The sequence below is a fragment of the Geotrypetes seraphini genome, chromosome 4, assembly GCF_902459505.1.
Source record: "Geotrypetes seraphini chromosome 4, aGeoSer1.1, whole genome shotgun sequence".
NCBI lineage: Eukaryota > Metazoa > Chordata > Amphibia > Gymnophiona > Dermophiidae > Geotrypetes > Geotrypetes seraphini.
Window position 1 is genome coordinate 283,749,475 of NC_047087.1, and position 14,520 is coordinate 283,763,994.

Genomic DNA, 14,520 nt, shown 5'->3' on the forward strand with positions numbered 1-14,520 from the left:
TCTGGCTAAACTTAAATCAAGAAATCTGTGCTTTTTCAACTTGAACCTTAGAAAAAAGGTGGCTTTCAGAAAGCTCGCAGTACCGAGTCTCTTCTGTTATCAAGAATTGATGTGATGGAACAGGGCTATTATCTGGTCTTTTTAGACATTTTTGTTGCATTTGACACTGTATATCACTGCATCTTTGACAGAAAGGCTGCAGTCCTTAGGGTTTTCTAGAACAGTTCCCGACTGGTTTATATCATTCCTAAGTGACAGAAAGGCTGCAGTCCTTAGGGTTTTCTAGAACAGTTCCCGACTGGTTTATATCATTCCTAAGTGACAGAAAGGCTGCAGTCCTTAGGGTTTTCTAGAACAGTTCCCGACTGGTTTATATCATTCCTAAGTGACAGAAAGGCTGCAGTCCTTAGGGTTTTCTAGAACAGTTCCCGACTGGTTTATATCATTCCTAAGTGACAGAAAGGCTGCAGTCCTTAGGGTTTTCTAGAACAGTTCTCGACTGGTTTATATCATTCCTAAGTGACTGAAACAGGAAGTACACATTGAAGATAAATGTTATAATCAGAAGGATTTGGTAACTGGTGTACTGCAAGGTTTGTCATTGTCTACTATTTAGTACCATAATGATGAAAGATGAAGACCTTGAGTTTGCACCACAGGACTGCATTCAGATGACAGCATTAAAAGAAAAGAAAATCTGACTCTCTTTTTTGTCAGGCAATGAGTCAACTGCAATCAATTTTTTTCTCAGCTTGCTAGCTGGATGACATTGAATAGATTGATTTTAAATGTGTCTAAGACTGAAGTGATATTTGTTAGTCCTATGACCCAAGATGTGCAAAATAAGCTTCTGCCAAGATGCTCCAACTCACATAATTTTATGTGATCATTCAGTGAAACTGGCGACGCAGGTCTGCAATTTAGAGTTTATTACTAAATGGATAGTCTTATATTCAGACTGCAAATTTAGAATGTGCAAAATGGTTAACTTTTTAGGGATAAGGTACTGGGGGAAGAGAGAATAGACAGCATGCTATTCACAGGACATAGAAACATAGAAATAGACGGCAGGAAGAGAGAGATCAGATGCTTCTGCTGGCATTGTACAGTGTTGCATTAAGGACCTAATATAAAGTTGTAGTTCTTCATCTATACAGTAAGAAAACAGTCTTAGTAACCCAAAGACCTTCAGCGAATACCCTACTCCTAACACCACTAAATGTTTCCATGAAAACACAGCCTTACATGCTAACCTTCGTCATACATAACCCAAACTCCTGCATTTTTGGTGGTATAGTCTATGTCCTGGTTTTTCTTTTTTCCTTCTCCTTTTAGTGGTGGTTGATTCTACTGTGGGGTACCAGCAAGGGGTATTTCTAGTATTTGGCATTATATACAGTTTAATGCTTTGTTCCAGCTTGTTTCTCGGATATATGCTGTTGTATCGATTTTGTTTTGAGACTGTTTGATACTTGTATATCCCTTACCACTATCAATTAAAAAAAACCAAAACAAACAACGGAAGATCTTGAAGGTGGAAAAAGTAAGGAATACATTGTAAGAAGGGGGTCTTCTTAGGTGGTTCCTAAATTCAAACAAAATTTGTTAAGGCCTGGAACACTGTCAGATCCATCATTGTAAAGTAGAAAGAGTTTACTTCCGCCAAGACACTGACTTGGTCAAGCTGTCCCTTCAAAGTTAAGGAAAAGTCATTGTGAGGCCTAAGATTACTTTAGGGGTCTCTGGTTGAGACTGGGGAAAATGTTGAATGTCCAACAGTAACAAAACAAAGAAAAAAGTTCCAACCTAAACTGCAGTAAAAAACAACTGAGAGCAAACAAAACAAAACTGCAGATCTGTACAAGACGTAGGCAAAATTTATTGTGACAAAATAATTATATGCAAACCCTTTTACCAATCAGAGGACCCGACACGGTCTGTGTTTCGGACAAACCTTCGTCAGGGGTCCATGGTAAAAAAGCGTGGCTAACAAAAAAGTCACAAAAAACTGTAGAGTAGCAGCAAAGTATGAGCGACGTCAAAATTCGCCACTGAGGAAGCCATTGGGCGAAACGCGTCAGAACCTTGCCGGACCACCGATGTATGGACACTTAAGTTAAGTTTTTTGATTTCACTTATTTTTGGAGTTTTGAGTTGCTTGGACATTTAATTCACATCTTTGAATATTTAAAGTATATATCGTTTTTCAAAAACATTTTTAATCACCTTTCCACCACAAAAGTTGGTGCAATGATAGATTCTGTGAAAGACTCTGTAGGGGCTTGTCCCCCATTTTGATTTTTTTCCATTCCATCTTTGGATTCTGAGCGCCATCCTGGTTTCAAAGGTATTAAAAGTTCTTAGTTTGTTCCTTTTTTGTTTTTTGTCTGTTTGGGATGGTGGCATAAAGACAGCAATTGTTGGGAAAAAAAATCATAGTGTTTGCATAGAAACTCTTAGGAGATACTATAGACGTGTGGGAGAAGGTTTTGTGATCTGATGAGATCAAAATGGAACGTTTTGTCTCAGTACAAAGCCATTTGAATGCATAAAACACAGCACATCATTCTATTGAACATCATCCCTACATTAATGCAGGGAGGTGGCAGCTTAAGATGTGGGGATGCTCTGAAGTGGCAGGACAGGGAGGCTTGTAAGGACTGAGGGAAAGACAGATAGTGCAAGTGCAAGCACAAGCAAATCCCATGGGAACATTTTTTTTTTCCCAGTGCCTTGACCAGAGACTGAGAAGAAGATTCACCTTTTTTGGGAGATCAACAAGAAACATGATGGCAGATAAAGGCCAAATGGCCCATCTAGTCTGCCCATTCGCAGTAACCATTATCTCTTTCCCTGAGAGATCTCACGTGCCTATCCCACACCTTCTTGAATTCAGACACAGTCTCTGTCTCCACAACGTCTTCCGATAGACTATTCCACGCATCTACCACCCTTTCTGTAAAAAAGTATTTCCTTAGATTACTCCTGAGTCCATCACCTCTTAACTTCATCTTATGCCCTCTCATTCCAGAGCTTCCTTTCAATTGAAAGAGACTTGACTCATGCGCATTTACGCCACTCAGCAAGTCACTCAGAAAATCCAGTAGAAAATCTGTGGCAATACTTGAAAATTGCAGTCTACAGACAAACCTCAGTAAACTTGAAAGAGTTTGAGCTATTCTTCTAAGAACAGCAAAAACTGCAGTACTCTACTGTACAAAGTTAGCAGATACTTATCCTAATGGCTCATGGACTTACTGCAAAATTAACTTCTGCCAAGTACCAAGTTCAAGGAATGTGAAGACTTATCCAAAAAAGTAACTTAGAATAAGAAATCAAGGGCTCCTTTTACAAAGCCGTAGCGGTAGATTTTCGGCTAGCGTGCGCTAAAAGGAGCCCCAAGTCTTGATGGCATATTCCTATAATGACATGCATAGCACACTCTATACTTTTAATCTGAAAGAATAATTAAAACTTGTACTTTAATGCATTTTAATTATACTTGTTGAAAGCATAAATGTGAAAACTTTTGCAGAGTACTTTCTGGACATATAGGGGCCCTTTTACTAAAACTTAGTGTAGGCCAATAGAATTAGCATGTGTTAAATTCTAAGTACGCTCATAAGTACTGTACGCAATGGGGCTTTTGGGAAAAATTAAGAACTGGTTCCAGGGTTTTCAAACAAAAAGATCATACCGAGTAGCTAGCGATGGGAATTACTCTAGCCCATGGAAAAACACTTTGGGGGTACCCCAGGACTCCCCGCTATCACCCACACTATTCAACATTTACATCTCATCTTTAGGACACTTATTGCAAAAGTTAAACTATTACAAAATATGCTGATGATATTTCTATTTTAATTCCCTTGAATAGCATAACTAATGAAATTTTAGATCCCATTTCTCATATAATGACTGAAATTGAACAATGGACAATCAACTTCAAACTGAAACTAAATACAGGAAAGACAAAAGTTTTCTTGGCAAGCCCAAAGGACAAAATTACCAGAACATCGCTACATCTAAATGGTCACGAATACCCAATTTCTAAAACTATAAAAATACTGGGAATCACACTAGACACACATCTGACTATGGTTGACTACACGAACATAGTGGTGAAGAAGTGCTTTTATGCACTGTGGAAATTAAAGACCATTAAAAAATACTTTCACCCTACATCCTTTAGATTACTGGTGCAGTCTTTGGTTCTGTCAATACTGGACTACTGCAATATCGTTTATCTGGGTATTCCTAAGAAAATAGTACGAAAATTAAGAATAGTACAGAACATGGCAGTTCGCTTGATATTCGGATTTAAGAAAAGCGACCACATTGTTGATTAATTTCCTTTATGTTAAGTTGTATTTTATATACAGAATTCAGTGGATATTTCTGAATATTTGTTATTGTAATGAATAATCAAATAAAGAATTAAAATTTAAAAAAAGCGACCACATTAGTCCCTACTACAGACTATTACACTGGTTGCCAATGGAGGCGCAAATAATGTTCATGTTTCCTTGTATTTGTTTCAAGCAGGCCTGGGGACTAGCGCCTTCCTACCTTCTACCACATTTCATGCTACACAACCCCACACAGTCAACCAGAAACTGTAATATATTTGCATACCCAAGGATCACCGGCTGTAAATATAAGTCCTTTTTGGACAGATGTTTCAAGCAAGCAAACAGCAGTCTTGGCTGGGTAACTACATCAATGGAGTCAGGCTGACCTACAGTGCCTTTCGGAGAGTAATTAAAACTGTACTGTTTGACAGATTTATCTCCTGAACAGAAGCCACACTAAACTTATATTTTCCTTCTGTCTATTTCTTGTGTAATATTTTGTGCTTTCATTATTTGCATTTTGTAATTCGCCGATTGTCCAGCTCTCTTCGGTGTGAACCGCCTAGAAATCATCTGACTCTGGCGGTATAGAAGAATAAAGTTATTATTATTATATAATGGGCTTTGTTGTACTCGATACATGCTAAATGCCCACTAGTGCACATTAAGCTTTAATGAAAGGCCCCACAGAACAATCTACTATCCATTTTATGGCTATTGTCTATTGGACATTTAATGAAATCGCCTTTCCTCTGGGGATAGCAAGACAATGTACAAATAATTTAAAACAAAAGAGGAAAAGAACGCCATAACAAACAAGAAAGAACAGAAGAGGAGAAAGAGAGGAGAAAAAGGAGTTGGGATTGCTTAGTCAGTGTACCCTCCAATTGTAGCCCAGTGGAACGTCGATAGACTAAGCCTTCTGGAAGAGGTAGATTTTGAGCAGATAGGACTGTTCTAAACGAATGGGAGAGGGAGGGATTCCAAAGGGATGGAGCAATACAAAAGTACGATTCCTAGTTGAATCATATAGTGCAAGTTTTAGATAATTTAAGGAACATTGTTTGATGTTGATTGCCCACCTGATATCTATTACGTATACAGTATATATATTTTAAATATTTGCAAAGATTTAAATGTACAGCACAGCTTAACTTCTCTGACAGCTGGTAAGAGGGTAATAGAATGAGATGCACTCCTTCCAGGTGGTATATTACATAAACATACTTACCTGCAATGAAGTAAACAGAGACAAGAAAAAATAGAGGGGTCCTTTTCACTAAGGCACGCTAGCCGTTTTAGCGCACACTAAACGCTAATGCCTCAATTATAGTCTATGGACACGTTAGCATTTAGCGTGCCTTAGTAAAAGGACCCCTCTGTATACGACAGTGGTCTCAAACTCGCAGCCCGCAGACTGTACTAGTGCTGCCCGCTCTTTGCGGCATCCTCTGGCTTCCCCCCTGGCCTCCAGCTCTTACCTTCAGATAATTACAGTAGCATACAGAGAGGATTGCTAGTGCTGTAGCGATCCTCAGCATCATGCTCCCTCTGCTGCAATCCTGCCCCCACGTTAGAGGAGGAGCAGGACCGCGGCAGAGGGAACACGCAGAGGCTGATGGCAGCCTGCAAGAAATGTTACAGCATCGGCGATCCTCTCTGCAGGCATGGTAATTAGCTGAAACTAAGACCGGGAGGCCAGGGGAGAAGCTGGAGGACGCTGCAAAGAAGGGGGGAAACATGCAGGCCTCTGGGGGGGGGAGATTTATAAACTATAAAGAGTTTTACCTCATGCAAAATTGTCATTTCTTTAATAAGACATTAACTTTTTTTCCTGCGGCCCTCCAAGTACCTACAAATCCAAAATGTGGCCCTGCAAAGGATTTGAGTTTGAGACCACTGGTATACGACTATGCAAGAGCCAGGAAGAACAGAAAAGTGAGCAGCAGTCCTGAGGAATAAGCTTCAGATTCTGAATCTACCCTTCATTGATTTTTCAAAGCTTATGTTTTCTCTTCTACAAAATTCCTATTATAGCGGCAAGCTGTAAGAAATCCCATTCGGGAATATTTTCTATTGGGCATGTGTACACACATAGTGCAACTAGCAAGAAAACACAAGATCTGGTTGTCTGAACAAAACACCACCACCAGAATATCTCCTGTTTTCTGGATACTGAAGGGAACATGTCTGAACTTGCAAACTCTTCAAGTCTGGAAACACAGTACTGTATTGTCATACTATTTTTTTTCTTTAGGGCAGCCCATCTTTTCCTAACCATAGCTTTTAGGAAGGCTTCCGATATTATTACTTGAACTCTCATGTCTGTACGAAAAAGTAACAAACTTAGTTTTGTTCAATCATTTCTAAGCACAATTAAAATTCTAAAAAAGGCACACATTCTTTATACAGTTTGGCTTATCAGTGCAGAAATTTTACTAACTAGTGCTTTAAACTAGATTTAAATCTTTCCCAAAGCTAACTTTAAAATAAGCAAAGAAACTCTCTAGTTTCCTGGTGTTTGATTTTAGCAGAAAAATAAGGCAAATTGTTACTCGTAATACAAACTTGTCAGTGCAGAAGGTGATTTCTCTGTTGGAAAGGTTTAAAAAAATTATAAAAAGTGTCACCACAGTGATGAAATCCTGGTTCTTTCACCTTACTTACTCCCCCCCCCTTACTAAGCCATGGTAGACGTTTCTACTGCAGCCTGGAGCACTAAATGCTCCGACACTCATAGAATTCCTTTAGGCGTTGGGAGCATTTAGGGGCAAATTCTATAAACAGCGTCCCAATTGTAGGCGATGGTAGGCATCCTACTGCTGTCTAACCAGCCAATCAGGTTGCATGTAAAAAAAAAAAACAAAAAAAATCAAAAACACACCCCAAGGCAGGCTGCCTACATTGTAGGTGTTTTTGCAATCCTAGGGAGGCGCGTAGGGCCACCTAAGCTCGCCCAAGGCTAGGTGTAGGCATGGTTTCACCCGGAAGAGGCCTTAGGTGAGCTTAGGCGACCCTAGTCATCTCCCTAGGGCCACACTAGGCGCCTGAAATGTAGGCCAGCAAAATGCTGACCTACATTTCAAATAGAAGCGACCACTGAACTGATCGCGGCAAGGGACGTCAGCAGGAGAGCAAACGGGGTTGCAAGAGCACGTTGTTGACCGCCATGAGCAACAACTTCAACTAGCGTGTGGAGGGGAGGAATGAGAAGGGGAGGGGGACAGAGAGGAGAAGGGGTGCCAGTGCCCAGGGCTGATCGTCCTCCTCACCCTCCATCCCTTACTACGTCACTGGCTGGCGCTGTAATTGGCAGGATTCCAGCAATCCCTATTCCCATGCAACTCTCTAGAGCTAAGCTAATTTTTAGTCCACCTAAGAAATAAGGCAATTTCCAATATTTCTCTTTCAGGCTTTGCTTTATGTTCAGATCAGTGTTGATGCCCTAAAAATATATATATACTGTATATACTAGTCTTATAGCCCGTTACATTAACGGGTGCTAGAATATATGTGTGTGTCTGTCTTTATTTCTTTTTCTCTCTCTCCTTAGCCGCTTTCTGTATTTCTGTCTTTCTTTCTTTCTGTCTTTTTTTTCCTTGGCTGTCCACCACCACTCTTTGCCTGCTCCCCCTGTCCATTCTCCCTTCCGTTTACCTCCCCTGTGTCCACCACCACCCCTTCACTGCTCCCCTTATCCAGCAGCAGCCCTTCTCCCTTTGTTTTACCTCCCCCCTGTCCATCATCACCTCTTTCCTGCTCCCCCTGTCCAACAGTAGGCCTCCCTTCCTTTTTCTGCCCCCCCTGTCCATCAGCACCTCTTCCCCTGTCCATCCCTGCTCCCCCTGTCCAGCAGTATGCCTCCCTTTCTTTTTCTGCCCCCCCTGTCTATCAGCACCTCTTCCCCTGCCCATCCCTGTCCCCCTATAATCAGGCCCGCCATTAATCTACAGGGTCTTGGCCGGGAGAGGGAAGAAACGCATGCATGTGTACCTGTTGCCAGCTCCGCAGCTTTACCATCCTGCAACCGACACAAACACTTCCACCAAGCCCCACACTCCATTCTCTTTCGCAGCCATGAAGGAGAGGGGCGGGGACAAGGGGGAGGAGCCAAGGCTTGGAGGCATATCAGAAAGCGCAGCAGCAGAGGCACAGTCCACAGCCGGCGAGGTCATATGTCGTGGTGAAGCACGCTCTGCACTTGCACCTCTCACGGAAGTTTTTTGCTGTAGGACAAAGTTTATTTTTTAGTTCAAAGCCGCCGGTGCGGCTCCTCTCTCAAGCTGCACCTGCGTCGGAGAAGGTTTCCTATGCAGGCTGAGATCGAGAGAGGAGCCGCGGCGGCGGCTTTGAACTACAAAATAAACTTTGTCCGTATCGAGGTATTACCAGGCGTCTTCCACAAATTGCCAGATTATGAGGGAGAGCGGCGCAAAGTGGAGAGTAGGGGGGCCCGATGCCTTGCGCGCTTTTGCCGCTCCCGCCGGCTTCTTAGCCCTTTTCGCCGTCTGCCCTCCTCCGACAGCTCTCCTCCCAGCAGCCGCCACTCCACATGCCCTGGAGTCCTGGTAATGTAGTAAGCGTGCATGCGCACTCTTGCCGGCCACATCCCGACAGATCAGATCTCAGGGAACACGCGGCGAGAGTGCGCATGCGCGCTTAACATTTTATATATATATATTGTCAAGAAGCAGTTACCATTTCTTATCCCCCAATTTACAAAAGTGTAGCCTGGGTTTTAGCGCCAGCCACAGCGGTAACAGCTCTGACGCTCATAGAATTCCTAAGAGTGTAGAAGATCTTACCTTTGCGGCTGGCGCTAAAAACCAGGCTACAGTTTTGTAGAGGGGGGGAGATAATTAGAAGGTACCAAGAGCTCCTGCCTTATAGACACGCTAACCCAGTGGTCTCTAACATGCGGCCCGGGGGCCACATGCGGCCCGCCAGGTACTATTTTGAGGCCCTCGGTATGTTTATCATAATCACAAAAGTAAAATAAAACAATTTCTTGATCATTTGTCTGTTTAGCTATAAATTACAATATTATTATTAAAACTTAAACAAAAGGAAATATTTATAAACTATAAAGAGTTTTACCTCATGCAAAATTGTCATGCAAAATTGACATTAACTGTTTTTTTCTGAGGCCCTCCAAGTACCTACAAATCCAAAATGTGGCCCTGCAAAGGGTTTGAGTTTGAGACCACTGCGCTAACCAGTTAACACACGGTAAATTGGAACATGCTAGCTAGATATGGTGTCCACACCCTGACACACCCCCTTCGGAAATATTGCGTGCTTAACACAGGCAAATAAATTACTTAAGCGCAAAACGCTTGAATGCACTTTGCTGTTACATTAGGGCTTAATGCTCTTTAGTAGCCTACCCCTATGATCGTTGTGTTTCCCGACTGCCTCACAGAAGATACTGAAGCCGAGTTCTTATAACACAAGTTCTTCCTTAACGCATCTGCTTATTTAGCTCCAGCTCCTGTTAATAAGGGAAGTGAGTAATTATGTTTAAAATTCCCAACCTCCATTATCATATCTGACAACGCAACTCCAGCTGCAAAAGAGCCATTACTTATTCGGCACGCCAAGTAACTACTGGGGGGAGGGCACTTCTCGGTCTGAAACTGACACCCCCTGATCTTCTCTCACCACCCAGCAAACCAAAAATCATAGTCGTACAGCTAATGTTTTTCAGAGGTAGAAATAAAAACAGCACCAGGCTCAGATTTAGCATCAGGAAGAGCAGCAGCAGCAGCAGCAAAGCGACTTATGAAGCCTTAATCGACCTGCTCCCTCAAAGGATCGGAGAGTAGTCCGTTCAAGACCGTGGTTTTGTTACCTGCTCTCTTGCGGGAATAGCCGGAGGCCCTGGACCGGGAGCGCTGGCTGTCTCCCCGCGGTCTCCCCACGCAGCCCCCCATGGCAGGCTCGCACTCAGCAACGCGCCATGCAGGAACTCCCGGGTGCGGTGTCGAACCCGTCACCCTCGGTCTTTCCGCAGCGCCCGGGCATTTGATTTGGGACAGGCGAAGACTGCCCAGCCGCAGAACTTGTGAACTACTTCCAGAGCCTTTAGAGACAGGTTAGCAGAATCGCGTTGCTCCGCCAAGAATATCTTCTCCCCCCCCCCTCCCCCTTTAAATCCGGCGAGATCTCGTTTCGAGACAGGTTTATAAAGTTGCTCGGGCGTCTATCGCTTCTGTTCGCTGGGCTCTCCAGGTACGAAAAGGTCTTGGGGGGTTCTCTCCAAGCGAAATGAAAGTTATCCTCTTTTCCCCCCCCCCCCAAAGTGGTGACTTTTCTCCAATGGACAAACGTCTAGGAGAGCGATAACAGGAAACAAAATAAAATCCCAGCTCCGATTCCGGACCGGCCTCGTCTGGAAGCAGCGACTCCGACCTTTACCGGGCCCTCCAGTAGCTCGCACTTCCACATCCCTGCCCTCCCAGCAGGGAGTTTTTGAAAGCAGCTACACCGTAGGCACTTCTCTCCTCCCCAGGATGCAGGTGAGCACGTGACTCTCGCACTGGGAGGCGGGGTCGGGCCTCCCCTCCCCTTCGACTGCAGCTGGGAAGACACCGAGCCTGGCACTTGCGGTCTCGTCAGAGCTCCTGCGATGCAATGCACAGCTTTCTAATCTCTCAGCTCGCGTAGGGGGGGGGGCAGCAATTGTGTGGTCGTGAAAACAAAGTGTCTCTGTTTAGTCTGACAACGTCTCTTTTTATTGGTGCCCCTAGTCCCCCCTTACTTAAATAATATCACTCTCTTGTACTTTCGAGGTGGTGCTAACTGAAATGCTGGTGTAAGTTCTTGCTTTCTACTCGCGATCACATCGGAAACATGTTAATAAAATTATCCACGGGAGCAAGAAGTATGATTCTGAATACTTTACATTGAAGCTATGTAAATGTCCTTTGCATTTTTATACTCGGTATTTGATGTCACCTTTCATACTAGGAACAATGATATTAATAGGTGTGGAATTACTGTACTTGGATTCTTTTTGTTTCTTTTCTTTAAGAGTGGACTAACACGGCTTTCAGACAATTTCTCATTAGCTCTCGAGAGCTGGAACCCCCCTTTCTCAAGGCAAGCTTGAGAAGTGACTATCCCAGGACAGGAAATTTGGTAACACAGCCAAACTTGACTAGGATTCTCATAGGAGACCACGTGCCTAAACTACCCTTTAGTTTCCCAACATGGACTCCACCTCGATTGAGGGGGATTATTTTATCCCGTTCTCGCATCTCTCTTAAATTCCCGCAAACACCTCCCAAATTGCTGCTCAAACCCAACGCCCCGCCTCGCCGTCGACGTGCAAACATTCCCCTTCGCTCCCCTCCCCTGATGCTCCGCCTCCGCCCTACCCCTAGCCAACCAACCGAAACTTGAAAGCCTCGCGCACACGCAAAGAACTTCCGTGAGAGGTGCAAGCGCAGAGCGCGCTTCACCCCGACGTACGACCTCGCCGGCTGTGGGCGGCGCCTTTGCTGCTGCGCTTTCCGGTACGCCTCCAAGCCGTGGCTCCTCCCTCCTGTCCCCGCCCCTCTCCGTCATGGCTGCGGAAGAGAATGGAGTGTGGGGCTTGGTGGAAGTGTTTGTGTCTGGGCTGCAGGATGGCAAAGCTGCGGAGCTGGCAACAGGTACACGTGCGTGCGTGTCTTCCCTCTCCCGGCCAAGACCTTGTAGATTAATGGCGGGCCTGATTATACGGGAAGACTTTTGCACTTAAGTTGGTTCGCGCCCTTGACGGCTTCCGATGCATGCGGTAGCAGCATCCTGGAGAGATCGCGGGGCAAGGTTGAGCATGTCTGAGCAACGAGAGAAGACCCCGGGGGTTCTCGTTCCTAGAAGCATCTGCTCTAAAAGCGTGGGAGTTAGATGCCTATGGGGAGACGGGCAGGATCAGTGTCTAGCTTAATGACTATGTTTTGGCTGACTTTGCCCATTGGCCATTTATACTAACAATTATGTTTATGAAGGGGTACTTCCCACTGTTGAGGTGTTTTGGGACCGCGATTGACTGGATGGCCCACGCCTTTATCTGCCGTCATTTACTACATTATTATGGAGAAAAAGGACACCTTAGATTTTGACTCAAAGACCAATAGAAAAGATGTACACTAGATCTTGTTTGAGACAACACCCCAGAAGACAGTTACTTTATTCGTGCAGTTGTGCAATATTTCAAAAAAATTGTACTTTGAACTGTAACAATTTGGGGCCTAGGTACCAAAGGTTCAGTGTTTTTGCTATGAGTGTTTTACCATCTTCTAATATTAGTAAGCTAAAAATGCAGTTCTATAAGCTGATGCCTAGTTTATAGAATAGTGTTTTTAAGTGTGTGATTGGTGTCAGTAGTTAGGAGTTATGCACATAAGGGTTAGGTGCTGTTTATAAACAGCATAAGAACATAAGAATTGCCTCTGCCGGGTCAGACCAGGGGTCCATCGTGCCCGGCAGTCCGCTCCCGCGGCGACCCCCCCCCCCCAGGTCCATGACCTGTAAGTGTTCCCTACCTAATCTAAATATCCATACCCTATTCGCTTAATGTCCTGGTGGTCCAGCGTGTAATCCTCCCTCGCCAGCACACTTAGATCTTTTAGTGCACAGTAGAGAATGACACGGGGAAAAAATCTGGCCCCGTCACCGCCCCGTCCCCGGCCCACCATCCTCTGCACCGCCCCGTCACCGCCATTCCATTCACCGCCCCGTCACCGTCACTGCCATCCCTTTCACCGCCCCGTCACCGCCACTGCCATCCCATTCACCGCCCCGCAGCATCCATATAAGCCTTAGTACTCTAATATTTAGCGTATTCCATTCTTATAAATCAAAGTTCCTGCTGCTGAACTAGAGAAAGAGATGTTCAGCTGGCAGGGCTTTGTTTATAAATTTTTATTAACACAACTAATATACCACCATAATGTTTCCGACAGAGGACAAGTATGCAATAAATGCATTTTGCTGTTTCAATGCCAGTGCTCAGCAGAACAACAGACAGCAATATGGACATTCACCTTATGTAGTACTTTTTTAATATATAAAAATAGGCAAAATTAGTTGCTGTTTTATCATTATATTTTCTTGCCATTATAGTATTCTTCATTGATCATTTTTCTTTTTAAATTCAAAACAAATTCAACCTATCTAGTGTCCCAGCATGAATTCATGTTTCACTCAATTGGCTGTTTCAAGGGAATTAACCCTCCAACTTCCATTTGCAAAAATACCCAATGTTGTTCCTTCTATGAGCAATATTTAAATTATGAGGAACAACATTGGGTATTTTTGCTGAATTGTGTGACACCATTTGGGCTGAACATGAAGATTGAAAATGCCTGGTTAGCCCTGGACAGATGATTTGAACAGCCAGGAGCCTGTCCTGGCCATTTAAATCATTTTGAATATCTAGTCCAATGATAACAGAATTAGGGTGATTATAGAAACATAGAACTTTGTTGATCACTAAAAACAGTGGAGACTAAGGGTCTATCAAGCTCAGCATCCTGTCTTTGACACTGGCCAGTCTTGGTCTTTGGAACTGCCCATTGTGTCAGAAGCAATAGGGATTAAGTGACTTGCCCAGGGTCACAAGGAGTGTAGTGTAGCTCTAACCACTGGATTTAGAAGTTGGCTTCTTTTGGGATCTTTAACTCATCATCGCTAGGACTCGAATCTGAGTCCGTGGCACCTAACATAGAATGGAATTAGTATGGCAAAGTAATGAAGAATGGTCCAGCAGCCCCCCACCCTCCCTCCACCTCACCTTATATTCGTTCCGAGTTTGCCGGCTTCCTTTTTCCCTAGCCGCACGCGTTCAAAAAGCCGTGCATTTAGCCAGCTCCCTCCCTCCATCTCACCTTAAATTTCGAGTTTTCCGGCTTCCTTTTTTCCGAGCCGCACGTGTTCAAAAATCCGTGCACGCGCGGCTGCGCGAGTCAATCAAACTTCTCCTCTCCTGCAACTTCCTGTTTCCGGTTGCGTCAGAGGAGAAGATTGATTGACCGCGCGATCCTTGATACCTCACTGCGGAGACAAGACCATTCACCGCCCCGTGGGCGGTGAATGGCCTTGTCCCCGTCGCCGCAGCGACTGCTAGTTTTCTTCCCCGTTTTCGGCGGGTGACCCGCGGCTAAAATGCGGTGGCCGCGGG

At 44.3% G+C, this 14,520-nt stretch overlaps 2 protein-coding genes across 4 annotated transcripts in view; one reads left to right on the plus strand and one right to left on the minus strand.

The window, feature by feature from the left end:
- UBTD1 (ubiquitin domain containing 1) overlaps positions 1-10,488 on the minus strand; it is a 113,402-nt gene extending 102,914 nt beyond the window's left edge. Inside the window, exon 1 of the mRNA XM_033940778.1 lies at positions 10,204-10,488. Coding sequence (XP_033796669.1) covers positions 10,204-10,285 — 82 coding nt within the window. The 5' untranslated portion in view covers positions 10,286-10,488. The remainder of the gene's footprint in view (positions 1-10,203) is intronic.
- Positions 10,489-10,754: 266 nt separating this feature from the next.
- The window catches only part of MMS19 (MMS19 homolog, cytosolic iron-sulfur assembly component), a 210,848-nt gene continuing 207,082 nt past the window's right edge, over positions 10,755-14,520 (plus strand). Inside the window, exon 1 of one of the 3 annotated variants that reach the window (XM_033940777.1) lies at positions 10,755-10,870. Coding sequence is in view for 2 of the 3 variants with exons in the window: in XM_033940775.1 (XP_033796666.1) it covers positions 11,920-12,013 (94 nt within the window). In the remaining variant the exon portion in view is untranslated. Of the gene's footprint in view, positions 10,871-11,785; positions 12,014-14,520 lie in introns of those variants that run through there. The other 2 variants (XM_033940775.1, XM_033940776.1) reach the window with 2 other exon arrangements.